The sequence below is a fragment of the Rutilus rutilus genome, assembly GCF_951802725.1.
Source record: "Rutilus rutilus genome assembly, chromosome: 13".
Classification (NCBI taxonomy): Eukaryota; Metazoa; Chordata; class Actinopteri; order Cypriniformes; family Leuciscidae; genus Rutilus; species Rutilus rutilus.
In genome coordinates, this window is record NC_140218.1 from 18,554,269 (window position 1) to 18,576,119 (window position 21,851).

General features: G+C 37.6%; 2 protein-coding genes across 5 annotated transcripts in view; both read right to left on the bottom strand.

Moving 5' to 3' along the window:
• kmt2d (lysine (K)-specific methyltransferase 2D) overlaps nucleotides 1–11,759 on the bottom strand; it is a 35,901-nt gene extending 24,142 nt beyond the window's left edge. For 2 of the 4 annotated variants that reach the window (XM_084427915.1, XM_084427914.1), the window contains exons 1-14: nucleotides 11,270–11,759; nucleotides 8,282–8,364; nucleotides 7,796–7,907; nucleotides 7,300–7,502; nucleotides 5,913–6,022; nucleotides 5,642–5,804; nucleotides 5,382–5,553; nucleotides 5,154–5,268; nucleotides 4,303–4,484; nucleotides 3,927–4,084; nucleotides 3,261–3,410; nucleotides 1,980–2,794; nucleotides 1,736–1,867; nucleotides 64–177 (exon numbers count right to left, since the gene is read on the bottom strand). In XM_084427915.1, coding sequence (XP_084284041.1) covers nucleotides 64–177; nucleotides 1,736–1,867; nucleotides 1,980–2,794; nucleotides 3,261–3,410; nucleotides 3,927–4,084; nucleotides 4,303–4,484; nucleotides 5,154–5,268; nucleotides 5,382–5,553; nucleotides 5,642–5,804; nucleotides 5,913–6,022; nucleotides 7,300–7,502; nucleotides 7,796–7,907; nucleotides 8,282–8,330 — 2,475 coding nt within the window. In that variant the 5' untranslated portion in view covers nucleotides 8,331–8,364; nucleotides 11,270–11,759. The remainder of the gene's footprint in view (nucleotides 1–63; nucleotides 178–1,735; nucleotides 1,868–1,979; nucleotides 2,795–3,260; nucleotides 3,411–3,926; nucleotides 4,085–4,302; nucleotides 4,485–5,153; nucleotides 5,269–5,381; nucleotides 5,554–5,641; nucleotides 5,805–5,912; nucleotides 6,023–7,299; nucleotides 7,503–7,795; nucleotides 7,908–8,281; nucleotides 8,365–11,269) is intronic. The other 2 variants (XM_084427917.1, XM_084427916.1) reach the window with 2 other exon arrangements.
• A 3,335-nt stretch (nucleotides 11,760–15,094) lies between these two features.
• Nucleotides 15,095–20,841, bottom strand: dhh (desert hedgehog signaling molecule). The gene is made up of 3 exons (XM_084428020.1): nucleotides 19,971–20,841; nucleotides 16,993–17,254; nucleotides 15,095–16,721 (listed from the first exon to the last, which is right to left on the bottom strand). Exons 1-3 carry the CDS (start codon nucleotides 20,280–20,282, stop codon nucleotides 15,928–15,930), a joined length of 1,368 nt encoding a protein of 455 aa, XP_084284146.1. The 5' UTR covers nucleotides 20,283–20,841; the 3' UTR covers nucleotides 15,095–15,927.
• Nucleotides 20,842–21,851: the final 1,010 nt, after the last annotated feature.

Sequence of the window (21,851 nt, forward strand, 5' to 3'; positions counted from 1 at the left end):
ATGATGCTGAATTTTATAAGAATTTGAAAGAATAATAATAACAATAATGAAAGTTAGTCGTACCTGCTGCAGGACAAACTTATCAGTGTTGGAGAAAAGTACCACAGTATTTTGCATGGTGTCATCTTCCTCCTCATCTTCTTCTTTGCTAAGTCCAGTGTCTGCAGTCATGCTTAGCTGTAAATATAGATGCATTTAATTAAAAAAAAATAATAGTTTAGCACAAGAGGTAAAGGCTGTTTCAAAGATTTACAGTGTACCTTTCACAAGTCAACATCTCCTATTTATGGGAATTCTGACATAACCTGAGCACTATTAAACTGTTACAAAAAAAAAAAAGGCTATAAGGCTAAATCAAAATTCTATGATTGTGTTTTAATGCCAACTAACTAAATAACTATTTAGTACTATAAACATTTTGAATTAGCTTTCAAATTTTTTTTTTTTAATTATTTTTCTATGAGCTTTTGTCATTCATTTTTAATTATAATAAGATTAAATAAAGTTATTTCAGCTTTAGTACCTTTAGCATTTCGTTATTTAAACTCATTTCAGATAATTGCCATGGCAAAAATCTTTAGTTTTTAGTTTAATATTTATATTTTCTATTTCCATTAAGGCGAGACACTACAGGTGAATAGGGTAGAATTTTTAACTAGCAGATATCACCATGAAACTTTCCCAGTTGATTACCTACATTAAGATGAGAAAAAAAAATGTATTACAAGTTTTCTGTAATTTAATGTTTAAATATGCAAATTAGGCAATATCTAATTAAATATGCGCTAATTTGCATATATATTTAAAAAAAATCTGAGTATTGGATAAAGCCAGGTTAAAATTTATTTTTTCATTGTGTTCACATATTAGATGGGGAAAAAATTACCGAGGGATTTATGGATATCTACTTTTGTTATCCTGTAAATCAGAAAATACTGTCAATAGCCTTAAAAAAAAAGATTTGCGCCATGTTTTTTGGAATAAAATGTTATATAAATCAGGCTAGGAATAATATATTTACAAATCCCTCAGTAAATGTCTTCATAATATAACTAGGTACAAGACTGGAAAGTTTGGTGTATATAGGTGCTACTGAAGTGGAGATTTCGGACTTGGAGTATGAGAGAAAAGTCATTTTGAGAAAACGGGCTTTAAAGATTTATCATCAGCCAATGAGATTGCGCATTCAGCCCTTTTACTTTCACGATTGGTTGCTGATAAAACGGAAATGACCATATTTGGATCCGACAGGATTGTACAGGACAGAGAGAGCTTCCTAACGGTGCATGTGATGACAGGGTGCCGGCAGCGATGCGGAGCAGCATGTTGATTAAGAACGCCAACTTTTGTTGAATTTATGAGAAATCTACAGACGCAAACAGACAAAGTGTAATAAAATAAAAGACCTAAATGTGTATTTCTGACTTTTTTTCACCACAAGTCTGAAAGAAGACGTTATTGAAGACAAATCTCAAAATTGACCAGTAAAAAAAAAAACGATGTTTTTGCCTGCCATGTCTCGCCTTAATAAAAAATATTTTTAATAGATTATTTAGTAACACTGGTTGTAATGGTTTTAGAATAATTCATATTGCTAAAACAAAATACTTCATTTTAACCAGGGCACTAAAATGTTAATGTACAATTCTAATAAACAACAAAAGTTTACATTAAAATGCCTTAAAACACTAGTAAAAGAAAAAAGGAAGGACTGCAGATGAAGTGAAGAGCTTACTATAAAGGCGTCAATACAAGAGGCCATTGCTTTGAGACGTGACCGCCCACGCCCTCTGCCACCACCGCTGCCGCCGCCGCCGCCACCGCCACCTCGTGGCCGCCGTTTCCCTGGGAAACCACTGCCTCTGCCCTGAAGGGTCAGGAAATACATTTATGAGCATCAAACTTAACTGCTCTTGGACTATTGGAGAACTAAAATCCATCAGAATTAAATATCATGCAGAAAAAGTTTAGAGACTGACATCCACCTGCTTTACCCGTGAGCGTCCAGGGGAACCCCTACGCTTCACTTTCTCCCCATCGGGCTTCAGCGGATCAAATGGCAACGAGTCCTCTGTTTCGGTGAGCAGCGAATCAGAACGGGTCCTGCCAGCTGGCACCAGGCTGAGTTCCATGGACAGCATCTGAGAGTCTGCCTCAGCCGGCGAGCCAAGGAAACCGCTGCTGCTCTCGTCACCATGGCTAATGTTTGATGTCTCATCGAGGACCAGCTCGGGCTTCATATCTTCTTGCATCTCCTTCCTGGATTGATCATCTTCTCCCTGACTCTCATCTTTGAGGAGAGACTCATCTAAGGATTCCTCCAACCCCTGCTCATCATCCTCTTCCTCAGACTGGCCCATTCTGTCATCGGTGTCAGATGCAAGGGGCCTTTCTGTCTGAGGAGCATGTGGAGGAGTCCTGTCTATTGACCCTTGCCGCGTCTCAGATCCCATGTCCTCCATGTCCATCGCAACTGGCTCTGCTTCTTCCAAAACAGGGAGTGTGATTTGAGAAGATTGAGAACACAGGCTTGATGGAGGCTTTGTTTCAGTGGAATCCACTGTAATGTCCACCTCTGTCTCTGTTTGAGGAGGCTTGTCTTGCCCTTGCGACTCCTGCCTTTCTATAGGAATCTGGGATACATCAGGTTGGGCTTCCTCTATAGTGTCAGGGACAGGGCTGTCTGGGCTATCCTTCATAGGAGGGTCCTGAGTGTCCTTTGATTTTTCCTCAACTGCCTCTGTAACCACTGTTTCACTGGTACTCTCCTCCTCTTTTTGTTTTTCATCCATATCTATAGAAGACAACAAGCTTAAGAAATACAAACATCAAAAAAATCTCTAAAATACCTAATAGTTTGTAGCATGGAGGATTTGTGGGAACTGCAAGGAATGTTTTGTGATAGTTTTGAATAAAAAAAAAAAAGTAATTTTGCAACAAAAAAAATCAGTGTTGTAGTTTCATATTACAGCTATTATTGCAAATAAAAACCTAATATTTGCAGCTTGTTTGCAAATAAAACTTAATTGAAAACATTAATTAAAAATATATGTATAAAATATGTGTAGTTTATAAATTACATTTCCCCATCAAAAATATAATTATATTTTTATTAAACATTGAACCATGCTGCCATTAAAATAAAATGACCCATCAGATTACATAAAAAAAAAAAAAAAGCATATTGCCTATTTTTGTGGCAGGGCCAGTGTAAGTGTTTGCAAGTAAAAACCTGAACTATGGTGGGTTTCGAAATTTACCTGAAACCGTAGCTAAAGAAGCCTGCTGCTCTGTAGAGACCTCACTGTGCACATTAGTCTCTGTGGAGCCCTCAGCACCTTCTGGCCGTAGTTCCTCCTCTATAATGCTTTCTTTCACTTCTGCCATTCCAACCACCTCAAGCTCTGTCCCTAAAATAAAACATCAGCTCAATATCCACATCTAATATCAGTCAATAATACACAGAGAACAGAAACTAGGGCTGGTTCTCACCAACTAACCCATGATACCACATACACATAGCTATACAGAGAAAACACTGACTGCAATGCAGCATTCAGAACTGAATTAAAAGAAGCATTTTAAATTCCATTTGAATGCCCAATTTTCAAATTTGCATTCATCAGGTACACTACTGTTCAAAAGTTTGGGGTCAGTACCATTGTTTTAAAGAAATTAATACTTTAAAACAGCAAGGATGCAATAAATTGATAGGATAACCAGAAAAATGTAAAACCTAATGGAGGATTTACAGGAATACAGGCAACAGGAGTCATTAATGTTTACACTACAAATGCGATGTCACATGCAATTCTGACATCTGAATGTAGTTTGAAAAAAATCTTGGACCCTATTTAGTCCTCATCACGAGACTCGTTTTAAAGAGCCCTTTAAAATAGTTAAAAACAGTGTATTAAAAAACATACCCAATTCCATCGGCACCTCCGAATCCGCTTTCTCATCTACATTTGTGGATGACACCTCAGACTCGACTGGAACCTCATCTGGGATTTCTTTGCAGAGCACACAGATGCATTTCTCCTCAGGAGGTCCTGACAGAGAGGCACAATCTCTGTGAACCCATCTGCGGACGACATCAAACAAGTTATAAATATGCAAAGAGACAACTGAAAGTCAGTTTGTTTATTACTTCATAGCAAATATTGCTTCACAATAGAGAATCTTTAAAAGGTCACCTCCATTTTAGTAAACTGCTTCTTTGTACACCACCAAACGCTCTGCTCTAGACAAGGAAGCAGCTCACCTGCCTGTGCCTTATAGCAGAAAGTACAAAAAACTAACCTGTGGCAGATGGCACAGCGATGTTGGAGGGAGGCCGAGGGCTCCACGGCTTTACTGCACACACCGCAGACAGAGGTGCGCCTGCGCTGGCAGCCATCGCATACTGTGTAGCTCTCAAACCACTGTTCAGAGCCAGGAAGCTTCAGCCCTCGCATGCCACAGTCAATACACACACGGCACCGCTGAAACAGACATGCAAATGAGGTCAGCCAAACCAATAGAGTGATATTTCACTCACAAAAATCACATTTTCCTATTTGCCAAACATCTGTTCAAACTGATATCACCATCACACGCCACAATCACTCAAAGGGACATTCTAAAAGGAATGGCACACATTTTGAACCTCCTTAGAAGCCAATCATAAAGTGTGTTTTTGCAGTTAAAAATGCGAGATGCAGAGTGAAACTAAAAAAGATTTGCATGCCATAAAAACGCACTAGAGATTTGTTTTTTGTTTTTAAGTTGAACTTTTTAACTTGAGCACTGCGTTTTTGGAAAGGCGTATCAACCGTAAGACGTTGCAAAGGATACCAGACAGTCACGGCAATGGTCAAAGGTGTCCATCTAGTCCTTCTTCTGTGTGAACAGCTTCTTAAAAGTGCTTAGATGACATTTTATTTGAACTGAATAAACTTCTTTTGTGTTTCAACGATATGGTGGCGAGTTAAATGACAGCGATTTTCACTTTTAGGAGAACCTTGGTGGGGAATTCAAGTGGTTTCTCCACCCAATTTTGGGTATGAGAAAAGAGCAGAGCAACTATGTAAATAAACTGCACAGGTCTAATTTCTGCCTTAAATGGTGATAGATTAAGGGCATGTAAGAGTGAGTCATGAGTATAAGCTTACTTTGCACTTCCATGAATCAGGGGGCACAGAGTCCATGGCTGGCAGTAGACAGAAGGTATGGTAGCCCTTGTCACAAGCATCGCAAACCAGCATCTTCGAATCCTCTCCTGGCTGCCTGTACGTCATTCAAAAAAAATACACTTAACCACAAAGTCTGTGCGAACACCGATATAAATATAGTTTTATGACATTAACTTTATAAAAAGAGCAAGAAGCATTCAACCATACCTGCAGGTCTGGCAAACTTTGCACTCGGGACACTGCCAGCCTGACCGCTGAAGTGGTGTAGCACTGATTTCTAGACAGGCGTCATGATAGTGCTGCCCACAGCCCGTACAGTATAGCAAACCCGACAGGTCCCCAACAGAGTCGCACACTGCACACCGTGCCTCCTCTCCGGCTGCAAAACAAACACAGAGTTTGTCATCTCAAAAACTGCTAACGTTATTTACGGATGATATCGCATCTCTTCCGCTGCAATTCCATACCAATCTCCTCTGCCTTGTCTATGTGCTCTGAACAGAGGAGCGCCAGCTGCTTCATGGACTGGAAAGATCCACTCGCAGCCGAGCAGGGGAAGTGGTAGAACCGTGAGCAGCCTTCGGCCCGGCATTGGATGGTAGCGCCCATCCTTTTACAATAATCACATGGCTAAAGCAGAGATAGAAAAGCCAAGCGAAAGATGGGAAAGTTAATTTGCCCGCCATAAAGCAATATTTATAAGGTTTAATGCTTTGATTAAGGAAGCTTTTAGCCTACCCGCTGTATCCCTGAGATGACTGCCTTATCCACGTTTATCAGCACCTCACCCTCAGTCTGTTCCACTCCCTCTGACCACACGGCACACCAGTGGTGAACCCAGCAGCTCCCTGTTTCAAAAGAGAGGATTTGCAATTATAACACAACTGAGAAAAAAAAAATTATGGACAAGGTTTATGAGGTTTTCTTATCCCAATTTTGATTGTATAATAATTTTGAATTTACATTTTTATAATTTATTTTTATTATATTACTTATAAATAATACTTTGCAATTATGTTAGAAGTATCAGTTAGAATGGGTTAAACTATAAATGAATAAAATTTCTTAAACACCTGTTACATACACATACACTACCGTTCAAAAGTCAGTATGCTTTTTAAAAAGAGATTCATAGTTTTATTCAGCAAGGATGCATAAAATGGATCAAAAGTGACATTAAAGACATATATAATGATACAGAAGATCTCTATTTCAAATAAATGCTGTTCTTTTTGGGGGGAAATTACTGCTTCCACAAAACTGTCTTCAATATTGATAATAATCAGATAAGCTTCTTGTGCAATGTGCACCAAATCAGAAAATCAGTATATTTAGCTTTGCCATCATAGGAATAAAATACATTAAAAAGTAGGGATGCACAATATATCAGCCAACATATCGGTATCGGCCGATATATGTCCATTTTGAATGTTACCGTTATCGGCCCGGTAAGAAAATTTGGCCATGATGGTTTTCAATTGCTTGAAATATGATTGGAATCACATAAGGAAAACACAGTTAAGTGCAACATGTGCAGTGCAAGTCTGTCATATAGGCTACATAAAATTATAATGAGAACATTATAATTGTGTGCTTGGGACATGCATTTTAATGGTGAGACTTTAGTTTTTGAAATCAGGCTTTTAAAATTGGATTTAGAGTTATCGGCTTTCAAATATAAAGAATTATCGGTTATCGGTATCAACCAAAATGTTCATATTGGTGCATCCCAAAAAAATAAAATAAAGTCAAAATAGAAGACGGTTATTTTAATTGTAATAATATTTCACAATATCAGTGTTTTACTGCATTTTTGATCAAAGAAATGTAGCCTTTGTGAACATAAGAAACTCCTTTCAAAAACATTAGGGAAAAATCATACTGACCCCAAACTTTTGAATGATAGTGGGGGCATGGCGTAAGAATGTAAATTAAAAAAAAAAATCGTTGAGCTCTGTATTGTCCTAAATAGTCACAAATAGAATTTTTTTTTAATATTTCACTCAAACATGGAGAAAGGTTACAAACTGGGAAGAAACTACTGTGTCTTAAAGTGTCTCACTGCTGCATCCGAACATGACAGCGATATCACTATGATTCAAACCATTTGATTTCCTAAGTATACCTGTGTCATCAAAGAAAGATGCCAGACAGGTGGATTCAGAGAATCCAATGGAAGACAGGTCATCGTTTCCAGCTGCTGGCAGAGAGGAGACAGAGGGCTCCAAGCTGGGCCGATCAGAAGAGGGTCCAAAACACCGGAGCTCCCGTTGACCATGCAGACTACGCTCCACACAGTTACACAGAGCACAGGCCCTGACAGTCTCCCTAAAAAACAAAACAAAAAAACACCAACACAAAAAAGATGATCAGCAACTCTGCACACATTACTTCAACAAAACTGCTCAGTGCAATCAAATGGGATGCATTAATATTCAAATCCTGTGTGTCATTTGACCTTGGCTGATAGATCTAAGGCTCTAAACGAGTGACTATTTTGTCTACATAATCTCATGCTCTATTTAATGAAGATTAGCCTTTTCATATAAACTGAGCTATTCAAGCATGACCTACATTTTATGCAAAGCAGCGCAAACTGCAATATTTATAGAAGGCCTTACAATGATGAGCAGGAAGTGTCCACAGTAGTGCCTGAGATGTCCTCTGCAGCAACAGGGACACTCAGTTCCCCCTCAACTTGGACGCTCTCCTTTGCAGGGGTCCCATCATCAGCTGAGAGAAACACGGTAGCCGTAAGTTAAGATGGAGCAAATATAAATGTGCCCTTTAAAAATCCCAGATAGGTAACACTGCTCCCTCACAGGGAATTCAAGAAAAGGTCACATGCTAGAGAGGATCACCATTTAAAGATATCATTCTGGTGCAAGATTTAAGATTATTTTTTATATGCTTTGTTAAGCTATCGACAGTAATGCATCCACAAAACTGTGCATGAATAAAAATAGTGTAGTTAGTACAACATGCACTTATAAAAGGGTTGAAATGCCCTTTATAAGAGTGAAAAGACACTTGTGAACTACAGACACACTTATGGCTAAAGAAATCATCTTATTTTTCTGGTGCATGTTTTCCTGATGATTACTAACCTGCAGTTTCTGAATCATTTTCTTCGCAGTTTGATTTCTGCTCGTCCATTCCTACTCCTGAAGAAGATCTCTATTGCAGAGATCTGAAACAGGGAGGACAGTTAGATGGTTTAAAAACAAAATGATCGTGCCACCAAAGTAGAGCAGCATGCATGTACAAATCCAAGTTTTGCAATGATCTACAACCACAAAACCACTGTGCCATTTTATTAAAGCCTCTCAAAGGCGGTAACGAAAAAGTTGGACTGGTCAACCTCACTCTTGATAATGCACACCATCCGATCAACTGCATTTGGGAATGTCTAGTCATTCCGCAAAAGCGTAGGCTACTTAATGTACATAATCCAGCAAAGTTCAAATTACTCCACACCTAACTACGCAAACATTAGTGTATATAGGAAAACAAAAATCAGCTGATTAAATACAAACCATGAGGTGGATTCGCGTGTTCGGTGCATTTTCTCCGTTTTGGTTAGCGCTGGTAGATAAACAACGGTTAGAGGGTTTGTTAAATTTGTCTGATCCTGCAGCTGCGTCGTTCTGCTCAGCTTACAGTAGTGCCTAGAAGCTGCTAACACGCTAGCATTCTGGCCGGGGTTAACAAACTCTATGCAAAATAATCCATTCGCCCATCATCAAACCAGGTATATACAGACACGTATACACAGCTCCGTTGCTTAGTGATGACCCGCGGTCAATAAAACTCTACAAATTCGTGCATAACTAAGATAACGTGTTACTTTCTTTATGTAAAACGACGCTAAAGGGAGAAACACAAAGAAAATACAACTTCCGTGTACCGCGCTTCCTGTGACACACAAAACGAGGTCGGGCTAAAACATGGGCAACGTTATTTTGTTCCGCCTGTTATAGAGTGCACGTTTATAAACTTAAATATGATCATACTGACAAAAATCACTCGATTTGCAGCGTATTTGAAGAAACATTTATGTAATTACGTCTTTCTCTTCTTTCACATGTTATTGCAGTTCCTGTTGTATCTGTATACTAACTAACTATCTATCTATCTATCTATCTATCTATCTATCTAAGCCTGTTGTCACTTCATGTTGCTAGTTCAAACGGAAATGCAATTCAGTTTCAAGGTTCCACAATGTGCTCAAGATTTCATATATAAAAGAAAAAAAAAGGGGGGAAAAACGAAACTCAAACTGAAATACAATGTCCTGTCCTTGTCAGGACTCCTGCACGCACATCTCTTGATTTATATGCCTGTTTCCTCTCATTTCAAAAAAAAAAAAGTGTTTAATAGTTAATAGTTTAACATTTTATTTAGAAAACAATAATAGGTAATAAATTAAAGTGATTTTTATTATTTAATGTTGCATTTTATCACTTATATTGTAGTGACATGTTTACTGGCTTTGAATGAATATTTAAAGAAATTTCACTGTCCAGATGAAAAAAACACAAAATTACCAGTTAGACTTTTAAAGACTTTTAAAGTGATTGGTGGACATCCTAATCTAAAGCCTAATCTAGTAACACAACTTTTTAGGCTAAGCATGACCTTTAATTATGTGAATGTTCACATATAATAAAAGCAACTTGGAATTACAGATCATATTAATCCTTAAATTAATTTATAGAGAGGTAAAAAGTAATATGACTTATGGATGAATGCATACATTTCGCATTATGTTGATATTCTGGTTTAAATCCTGATATGCTGATTATTCAGGAAACTCAATCTAAGCTTGCTCTTACTGTGACCGTGTTTTTCTGTAAATAAATAAAAAATCTTTAAACGTTTATAATTTCTTTCCTCAATTTGATCAAGTTGTTTTTACTACGATGTTCGCATAAGGAACTGTGTAATCCTGTACGCACTGCTTCCCCATTTTAACTTTCAACTGCGTAGCTAATTACAAAAATATGGGACATTGGTGCCATTCACACTAGTGTTTTATTGTCATTATTTATTATCGTTTAGCTGAATTATTTTTTTTTGAAAACACCCAATGCCTAAAATATATAGGCTAACGTTACAACGCCACTTTAACAATCCCTGACCCTTTAACTCGGAATAAACTGGCAAGCTAAATCCTTTCACACTAATTTGTTGACATGTTTCCCAAGCAGTTTTAAGTCCTAACACGCTAACTGACGATTACATTCACACATGCTACAGACAGCAGTCCTTTAACAAAATCCATTTTAAACTATCTGTCTCTGTTATAGCATTTTCAATTGTTTTATACCGAGGAAAATATTAAAAAGGAACCAAACGTATTGCCTGTAAAGCAGTGCATGCTAACAGGCTTGCAAGTAGCGTCTCTATGTGGTATAAAACTACAACCACTGCTATAAAACGAAATATATTAGAATAATCACCTATTTTGATCAGATTTTATTATCAGCCCCACTTTTGCCAAAATAAATAAATAAATAAAACAAATCACCCAGTTTCACATCTGCTAACTCTTGCTAGCCAGACACTTTAATACTCCAAAATGCTGTTGCTCTTTCCAGCAAAAACAAATAGAGCAGTTTTATTGACTTAGATTGGTAACATGATTGATAATATGATAATGTATATCTGACAGTAAGCAACAATATTGTAATACTGACAATATTAACTCTTAAGCTTTAGTGGTTTCCGTGTTCATAAGGTCTTAATGACGGAACGTTCATGGACTGGTGCTGGCTAAAAATATGGCTTACCCATTTACCAAGGACATAAACACTCATGCACCAAGCTAAACTAAAAACCACAACGAACTACCGTAAAAGAACCTAAACGGCCTGCAAAATAACATAACATTCCTAACGCTGGTGTTTTTAACCTTGAGTTTAGGAAACGCAATGGTAAGTTACGTATGAAGCTAGCAGCACATTCATTTTGGCCGACAGATTCGCACTCACTTCGCTAAATGGACGTAGAAGGGGGGCCCGAGTATTGCTAGGGTGATTAATCAGCAAGTATATATATTCATTTAAAAATTAAATACGTCTTTTAACACTCACCTACAATGCGCTGCTAACCTCCTCGTACATGATCGGAACAATCCTCCGGATAATAATCGCTGGGGTCCGTTTCATTTCATTAAGCTAGCTTTGGCTAGGCAGGGTTTACTAGTTTGTTGTTGATGGGGGAAGTGCTGTCGGACGAGCAAACGTTTGCAAAACTACCTGATATTAAGATTTTGGTTGGCCAATACCAGTGAATCAAATGAGTTCATGCTGGACTCTCATGTTTGCTGCTTTCATCCAGACTGAGTAGCTTTGGCTAACCCCCACACCCAGATCTTCAATCTGGAGAAATCTAGCAAGCTTGTTTGATAAACTTGCTTCATGTAACAGTTTGAAGGATACGGCACCAGCTTTCTGCCTGTGCGAGTGCAGGCTGCAGATTAAACAATGTTTTTTACACCTATGCTCAGTTCAACGGCGACCCCTACTTTTGAGAGGACAAACAGGGGTGCACTACTCTGGGTCATGGTTAAGTTAGTTAGAGAGTGTTTCTCCCGTTTTACCTGTCTCTTGTAGTGCTGGAGAGATGCTATGCTGTAACGGACTATAACTAATAACTGTTGTTTTTGTTTGTTTGTTTGTTTTTATTATTATTAATTTTATTATTAGAATACATATCTATCTATCTGTCTGTCTGCCTGTCTATCAGTACTTGTTTTTAAAAGTACTTGAGTATCAAAAGTAAAAAGTAGGCTAAATGTCAATGCATTGTTTGTTTATTGTTACATTGTTGTATGTAATACTTACAGTAGGGGAGAGCGGGGCACAAAGTAACGCTTTTTGACTTTCTCAGTTTGTGTAAATCCTTATGGTTCAGAGTATTTATTTTTCCCCACGTTATTTTCCCACATGTCTAGTACAATTATGTGGTTTTGTTTTATTAATACAGTATACTTTTTTCTTGATATACCCCGAAAGAATGGAAGTGAAATGTGACAACATGCCCCATAGGTGGGGTACATTGTAACATGACCATATGACAGCTTAAAATGTTATCTGATCTAATAAAAAAAATATACAAGACAAACTAAAATATTTTCTAAATAAAATACAATAAAAAAACTTTTTCATATAAAATAATGGCAATTTTAAATAATTAAATATAAACTCATTTTTGAGTTTTGACTACGAACAGGAAAACACAGCTATACAGCATAGTTCAAAACAAATAAATAATTAGTAATTTCTGAACATTGACTCTCAGTCTTTATTCACCTTTTTCTCATGTTTTTTTCAATAAAATTAATAAAAGTATAGAATATAATAGCATATTTCTAATAGGGGCACATTGTAACGCAGTGTGACAACATGCCCCGCCTGCACAACTGGGATTTAAACCCAGCTAGTGTCTTCTGCTGGTTAGCGAAGCATTAAAGAACTATCTCAACTGTTAAATAACATATTGGAGATTAAAATAATATCAGATTTGTCTAATTTTAAATAAACACAAAAAATAGAGATGAAAAATTAACTTAAGAAATGTATTTTTGCTATGGTTTAATAAATGTCTATGGATATCTTTCAAAAAAAAAAATTCTGGTGCAATTTTTTCTCTATATAGTGTTGATATGGCAACTAGTAAATACACCAAGTTTCGTCATGCTAGCATGTGTGGAAGTATTTAAAACAAGTGTGTTACAAGTCAACTAGCCCCGTGTTACGTTGTGCCCCGCGCTCCCCTAGGCCTACCTTATGCATCTGAATCTATGCTTGCCTACCTACCTACCTACCCTCATATCAATATCAAATTTATTTCTAGAACACAGTTCCAGTAGTGGGATTGAATGTGAGATTGAATATGTGCACTCAATAACGTCCACAATGGTTTCGGACATCCAAATGGCTGTTCCCTCAAATAGTGCCCTATTTAAAGTTTTGCTTTTAGCATGAATATGTTAGCCTTACTGTTATCTATAAGCTAGTGTGCTCCAAAACAATGACAAAATTCGCATTTAGAAGACCAAACCCAACGTTGAAAATGAAAATCAGGTTGACGTCAGAATCCAACGTCAGATTGACGTTAATCTCCAACGTTGGACAGACGTTGTAGCCTACTGTGGTTGAAAATTAAAATCGGGTTGACGTCAGAAACCAACATCAGTCGGATTCTGACGTAAACCCGACTTTCATTTCCAACCAAAATCCAATGTCAATCTGACGTCGGGTTCAGACGTCAATCCGGCGTCGGGTTCTGACATCAAACCGACTTTATTTTCCAACCAAAATGCAATCCCTGCAATCAAAATCATCCCCTGACTGACGTTACCACTTTCTACTCAAGGACCTTGACAGAAATGTAGTGGAGTAAAAAGTACGATATTTGTCGTAAGTTAAAGTAAAAAGTTTCCAGAAAAAATAATACTCAAAAAGTGTACAGTACTCAAGTAAATGTACTGTGTTACTGTCCACCTCTGCTGTCTATAGCCTACAATACACAATTAAATAATTAAATGATTCATTCTGTTTATTCATTGCCTTAAAAAGGTAGCCATTTTAAGTGGCCCATTTATTATCTGGCCACAATGCTCACAGGCAACACTCTCAGTACAGATACATTTGGCCATAATAAATGTCAGTTCATCTTTGCTTTCAAAATCAGCACACTATTAGCTCAGTGAAAATCAATTGTAACCAAAACATTTAAAATGAGTAAATGAGACCACAAAATATTGCCCGATCAAAGGTTAACTATGTCTATTCTTAGACTAGTGTAGATTTATAAAGAGACCGACTTTATTGATCCCGTGTAAATGCATAAGCTGCACAATTTGAAATAAAATGTCTCTATTATGTATGCCTGTAATACATGGCTATTTCGTATTAAATAGAATCTTATTTCAATCTACAGAGGATTGTTGAATTTATCTTTTGAAGAAACCAGGCAGGTAGATGTGTTCTTTGAGCTGACAAGCCATCAATGTGGCAGTTTGGATCACAGGCAGTAAATACATCACTCAACACACCCAAACAGTTTCATTTGCATATGGAGAAGAATGAAACGATGTCTATTTATGAAATGCATTACCAACATCTACTACAATGCAGTCATGTTCTTTCTAATACATGACTCAATCATGCTGTACTAGGTCACGTTTAAGTCAGAAATTCTGATATTGCAAAATTCAGTTGCACAGTACAGGCATATTCTGTGCACAGTGTCTTTTAAAACACAAACTGGTATATTGATCTCTACAGAACATAATGTGGCATATTAAAAAAAAAATTGTCTGATCAAACTAACCCATTGACAAGATTAATAACTTCTTCCCAGCTTTCACTGGGATTAATTTGAACAGGAAAGGTTTGGATGAAGCCTGAATAAGCTTATCTTAAAAATCTGATTGGTTCACCAATGGTAATGGTTGGGTGGGTCTACATTACAGAGTTTGCCATTGGCCTGATCCAGATGGAGTTTAGTACAGCTCCTCTCCAGTGGGGGTGTGTGTCCATCTGCCCCCTCCATGAGCAAGATAATCCTCTTCTATACCTTCACAGCTGAGAAAAATAAATAGAGGAAAAAACATGCACTTTCTAAAAACCAACAGTCTCAAAAGCTTAATTTGAGCATTACAATGCTAAATCTTTTACATTATCAGGCTGTAATGGATTAGCATAGTGCACTATAATTGTACATTTTGTTCCAGTTTTTAAAGAAATAGTTGCCTATATGCACATTACACACCCAATGTGATTTTTGTTATTATTTCTATTGCATTTATTAAAATTAAACAAAAGAAGCTTCCCCAGTCATTTTTGCCATTAATGCTGATGCACACATTTTTTTAAAACACGAAAAGTAATAGAGAACAACTTAAAAATATCACAAACAATAATTTATTACTTCATTAATTTTATTAATTTCAGGAAGCTGTTTTTCAGAACAGATCATTTGTAAATCATACTAAGCACATCAGAGGATACAGTGGTGTATTCTTCGGTGTCCACAAGGGGGTGTGATGCACTGTTAATTCCTGTTTAGCACCATCATTTCAGACACTGGAAATTGACCTCAATTAGTCAGACATGGTTAAACAGTGTTAACACAATATTTGGTTGGCAACTCATTTCTGTTTAGAACTTCTAAATGACTACCTACAGGATGTAATATGCTGATTTTTCAACAAATTGCGAACTGACATGATATTGCACTCAGTACAACTCTAGTGAGAATAAAACTATCTGTGTTTTGTGTGAATAATGTCTATAAACTACAATAAGTAATAAAAAAAAGATTGTATCAGTGTCTGTTTGGTATAACAAAGGGCCTCGAGCCATAATTTGAACTACATGAAATATATATTATGAATCCAGATGTATAAAAATAAATATTTATTACTCTTTGAAATATTTTCTTGTAAAACAAAAATAAAAATACAAGTTTACATTTCAAATCCCGTTATTGTCCATATGGTGATTATTCAATATGGCAAGTATTATCTGAAAAATATGATTTTTTTAAGTTACACTGAATAATTCACATACATTATATGTATAACGGCAACACATTTACATATTCGCAATTAATAAAGTAATTGTAACTGGATGTTATGTGGTGAGTAATTATACCAGTTATAGTGCCTAATGCATTTTCTTTTTTTGGTCAGTTCAAAAATCAGTTTTGTATTATTTTTGCATATTCTGTGTCTTGACCATCAGTAAAACTTCCTAGGGTCAAGAAATATCCGTCCTAATGTGTGCAAAAGCCTCGCATACCAGTAAACCTCCTTTTGCGGCAAAAAACTGTGTTCATTTTCCATTTCCACTTTGGCATCTTGGAATTTGCTGCATGTGCTGGAAGAACTGTTGTGCATCACATTTGTAAGGAAGGTCTGATTTGTGGAACAGATATTAGGGATCATGGCACTATTTTTAACCCCCACTCTTTGTAAGTTTTCTTCCATTTCTGTCTGGAAAAAGCCAAACAGGACACGGATAGGCCAGAACGCCCAGTGTGCGAGTCTGTGATCTTCAACAGAAGCGTAGCTGGATACCAGCACGTCATCCACAAATAAGTTCCCATGTTCTGTCAAAGGAGCATAAACCCCCATCCTCTCCTCCAGTGAAATCGAGACCACTTTAGATGGCTGAATTCCTCTATTGTCTCCAGTAGTAAGTATATAGTCCCCAATCCTAACTTCTTTGGCAAAAATAGCTTCATACTCATGGTGGTGCAGTTCGAGATTGTGAGCCGCAAAGATGAGGTGATTGGGAGTAAGTGCCATTTGTTTACCATTTTCGGTGCCAAAAATAAAGAAAGTGGCTCTGCTCTCTCTATTCAGATGTAGAAAGAGAAGTACCCGACTGAGAACAATTTCACCTGACCCAGACAAGGAAAGCACCTGTTCCCCAGGCCACAAACTCGAAATAGGCTTTTGAACACCATCGGCCATTGTCACAAGTCCCAATCCTGAAAAGCAGCCACCTTTCTCCACGGCTACAGAGTGATCTGGAAAAAAAATTATAGAGGTGGAACTAAGTTAAATGGATAGTTCACCCAAAAATCTAAATGCTGTTATCATTTACTCACTATCATTTGTCCATACACTGTAAGTCAATGGGGTCCAAATCAACACTGGACCCCAATGACTTTCAATGTATGGACATTTTTTTACAGTTTCGAGGGTGAGTAAATAAGGATTTTGGGGTGACATTTTCCTCTAAGAGTTACATGATCTGAATGAGGAATAACATTGAAAAGGAAAGATTGAGCAGCTTACCGGCTTTGACTGAGCAGTGTACATGATACCTGGATTCATAGTGCACCCAGTCAAATCCAGCCTCAACTGCCAACTGGGCAAGTAGTCCATATTTTTCTGTGTCTCGGTCTGAGGTGGTGATGTCGACAGCACGGCCCTCATAATGTAAAGAACCATCAGGGTGATGGCCGTCCTCGTCCCAGGCCTCGGTTACTCGCAGTCGGACCCCAAACCATTGGTTCATTACTGCTATTGCCAGTTTATTGAGGCAGTCCTTACAGCGCTATGCAGTGGAAAAAGTAATGAAACCATCATACAGGTGACACAAACAGAAGGACAAAACATTCCATTTAAAGGGATAGTTTTCCTAGTTTAAAAGCCTGTCACCATTTACTCACCCCTATGTCGTTCTAAACCTGTATGACATTCATTCTTTCTTCAACATTTATCAAAGTGTCTTCTTTTGTGTTCCACGGAAAAAGAAAGTCATACAAGTTTAGGAATAATATTCATTTTTGGGTGAATTTTCACTTTAACCATTCCAGACTGTCTCCCTTCTTACTAATGTTTCAAACCAAAAGTGTGCTAATTTTAAAAGCATATGCAAATACCATGACAGTTAACTATTTTCACAATCCTTTGGCAAAAATTGGTGCTGGTAGACATCAGTGATTTTTTTTTGTCCAGCATGCTCAGCTCTGCAAAAGGCCATTTCCACCCCCTTAACATCTAACAAGAACAAAGCTACTTTAACTCATTTCCAGCATTCTTCGGACACTTCAGCATGGTCACAGAGAGAAGTCAAGGTCAATTCCCTTTTTTTTCTCTTCACACGATGGGAACATTTTCACACAGTCTTTTGAACGACCCCAGTGTTAACCTTGAGACTTGTACTAAAGCATTTAGACTTCCTCCACAAATTTTCAAAATGTTGTGTCTCTCTACACCTCACGTGATGGGGAATCTGTGAGAAGGTAGTATTATTTGTCTGTGAAAATAATATAATGTGACTATAGGGTCGTGATTGAGAGGGTATGGGAAAAGGTGAGAGAGCAAAACAGGGTTGAAAAGCCAAGGCAAGCGAGAAGAAAGCAAGAACCAGTCCGAGCGAGAGGGCAGATGGATGGAATGTTTAGACGTGTTCTTGGGAATGTGACAGCAAGAGTGAGAAATCAAGAGGGGAAGACAACAAACCAGGGAGATTTTTCTCGCAATGCTGTTGGACAGAGGCGATTCATTGTGGAAACTACAATAGAGGCTTTTCCAATGGTGCCATTACTTCAACAGGCGAGAATTCTGCACAGGCGACCCCGCAGAGGCTTGAAAAGATGCACAAAGGATAGCTTTCAGAGTTGGGCAACAAGAGGGCACATGCATACGTACACATACACCAACGCAAAGCACTTTCATAAGAGTACTCAGTAGATGCCAATCTAGTCAAACTTATTATCAGTGATAGCAAACTTATCAGTAATATCTCCAAACGACCTATGATACCATTACAGATTAGGACATGCCTAATTAGGACAACTTATTTAACTGAAATTTTCATCATACTGCCTTAAAGTAACAAGTTTTGAATGTCTCATATTGTGACTTGTATGTATTTAAGGTTTAAAAATGATATTTAGTGTTCTTCACAATGTTATCTGCCTTACCTACCTTCACGTTTATACAAGAGAACACACGCACACACACTCCCAGGCTATAAGGAAGTAGAGGTGTAGTGATCATTTTATGGCTCTAATGAAGAACTTGGTTAAAGATTAAATGGTGCAGTGGCAGTCCAGGCAGTCCTATTGTCATGTTTTTTGTTTGTTTTTTTACATTGCCTAGGGAACATGGGAAAATGGGTAAACATGCTGTCAACATCAGTCAAAATCTCTCCTCTTGGTCCTAGAGTTTCAGCTGCACAAATCTAAACATTACAATAATTATTGTTAAGATTTCTTTACTTTAAGGTAATTCATTTTGCAGGGCCTGTTCTTAAAAAATCACATTCTGTCACTGTGTATTATCATAATAGTTATTTGCATCAATTTGCAACTAGAAAACTATGACAATGAAACACATCTGAATTACAGGAATCTCAAAACCCCTGTATTTTCAAGTACTGTTTAACTGTGCATGAAGTATGTCATGGATGGCTGAGAGAGTTGAATGGGCCACCAGACATGCATCTGGGTCATTCCACGAAATCTGTGCCTTAATTCTCCATTTTGATTTTAAATTAGATTTTAAACATTATATGAGACAAAGAATGCCTTTAGGTATTAATAAATTGAATTGTGCTTTACTTAAATTGTATACATTTTAAAAATGAAATACATGTTAGGATACAGCTATGCCTTTAACAGGGTTGACAGTAACAAAGTTGACAGTTTTACAGTTGATTTAGCCATTATTGCCTTGTCTTCAAGATTATGATTCTATAAAAGACAATTTGTGTATTTGTGGATGGCATGCTGGTATCCAACTAAGCTTCTGTTTATACGAAAGACAATTATAGGCTATATGTATATATATATGTATGTATATATATATATATATATATATATATATATATATATTTAGTGTACAAAACCAGTAAGTTGGCTACCAGTAAGAAACTTTCCTTATTGACTACCTAATAATGACATAATGGCATATTCGTAATTATTCGTAAATAATTATTTTAATAAATATCGAGTAAAAATGCTTTAAAAATTCAAAGGGTATTCTAACCTATTAAAATATCTTTAGAAAAAAAGAAAGAAAAATAAATTATAGGCTATTTTAATATTTTTCTATATAGGCTATGTATTAGACCTACTGTTTTAATATACACACAAAGATATAGCCCTATCACATAAAAAGCCATGAAGAAAGTCTAAAAAAAGAATGGTTAGTCATTGTTTACACTTGTTAATGAGAGACACAAAAAGCACCGTACATTGACCAGTGTGCAAAAAATATGACGCGGTTGATTATATGAATCGTTACACACGGGTTTCCTTTACCTTGGTCATTAACCGATCGGCTTTGGTATGTTCCTCGTCTTTGAAGACAATGTCAGGGTTGTAGTTGCACACGAGCTTATTGAAGCCTTCCGAATCCCTCGTTATCCTGCCCTCCGCTCTTCCGCTCGCTCCCAGGTTGTTCTCAGAGACACCGGGCACGTACTGCTTGTAAGACATTGGAGTTAACTTGCGTTGCCTAGGGCGACTGCCGTAACTGGGACCCGGCCCGCATCCGTCAACCGCCAGCCATGAATAAAGACATGCAGTCAGCAGGCCGAGCCTTGCCAGCCTTAACCAAGGAGTCAACGTCATTGACGCGCGAGAAGTGTGCCAGGAGATCAGCGAGCCGCGAACCCTGCAGCGCGAGCGTCTCTCCCAGCACCTCGTGGCATTTCGTTAACACAACTGACTTTTTCCATGTCCATATCACGGTGTTGAATTAAAAAGGGCACTCGTGGGGATTAGGCTCGTGAATCATTGACCAAAGTGTAATGGCTTCCAGATTAAACTGATTATTTAGACCTTAACATCAATGCATCCGACATCCAGACATGGTGATTGTTTAACACTGAAGAACTTTCCATATAATTTGCATAAAATAGCTCTCAATGAGCTTACACTTGCAGGTCAAATTTATATAGCCAATTTTCAGTATTCCAAGCTGAGATGGATTGATCGCATCCTCGTTCTCGTTTGTAGATATTGGCATAGCAACAGGTGCTTCATCCCATCATCCTACCCCACCTTGGACAGCTCCGCGCGAAGCAGCGTGTTCTGCAATAATGTTCACAGCGCGTGTCTCTGTTTGTCCTGCCTCATAGTCGCGCTCAAGCATAATTTCATCCCTTTACTGTATGAGGGCTCTGACTCTGGAACCAACATGTGTTTGCTCCCGCTTTTAAGCGTTGCGCTCGGACCATTGAGTATTTGTGACCGGACAAATCGCCCTCCCTTCCTGCGCGCGCTCCGGGACAGTAGCGCACACGCCTCCTTGCGCGCGTTTCCAGTCATGCAGCTGTGAAGTCATTGCAGTGAATTGCAATGAGTGCAAAGTTTTACTTTCCTGTGCTGTGTATTTAACAGCATAGGCTACTTGTCTCTCCTTGAACTGAGAAACAGGGAAGACTGGGACTATATAAATAAACTGGCTATTTCTCAGGGTCGGTTTATTTTCTTATTTTAGAAATGTACAATTTCTACAAACGTACAGTCTTGGCAACACGTTGATCTTTTGTGACAACATGCCCCAATAGCGTTTGCTATTACATATGTCAGTTGCTTATTTTACAGAATATATAAATGGGTAGTTTTAAGCACTTCGCTACATAAATTTAGGCTTTAGTCTATAACCAAGTCAACTGAAATGCAAGTCAACAAAGTTATTAGCTCGTTGAAAAAATCTAAATGTGGAGATGCTCATCAATTGGATACTATGTTTGTTAAAACTCACAAATATATATTTAACCCCTGTCATCACTCATTTAATTAACTTGTCATAGTGTTTTTCCTACTGCGTGGAAACAAGCCATTGTTACTCCTATTTTTAAATCTGTAGATCATTATGAAGCTAGTAATTACACTACAGACCCATAAGCATACTGCCAGTATTCTCAAAGGTTGGAGAGAAGATTGTTTTTGAACAACTGGCATCCCATCTTAACACAGTTAAGTCTGGCTTACATTGTATGCAGTTTGGTTTCAGAGTAAATCATTCTACTGAAACAGCTACTTTACATTTAATAGAGCAAATACAATTTAAAGTTGACAGAGGAGGATTTGTTGGTGCTATATTTTTAGATTTACGTAAAGCCTTTGATACAGTTAATCATGCAGTTCTCCTTTCTAAACTGTCTACATTTCAGTTTTCATCTGAAGCTTTAG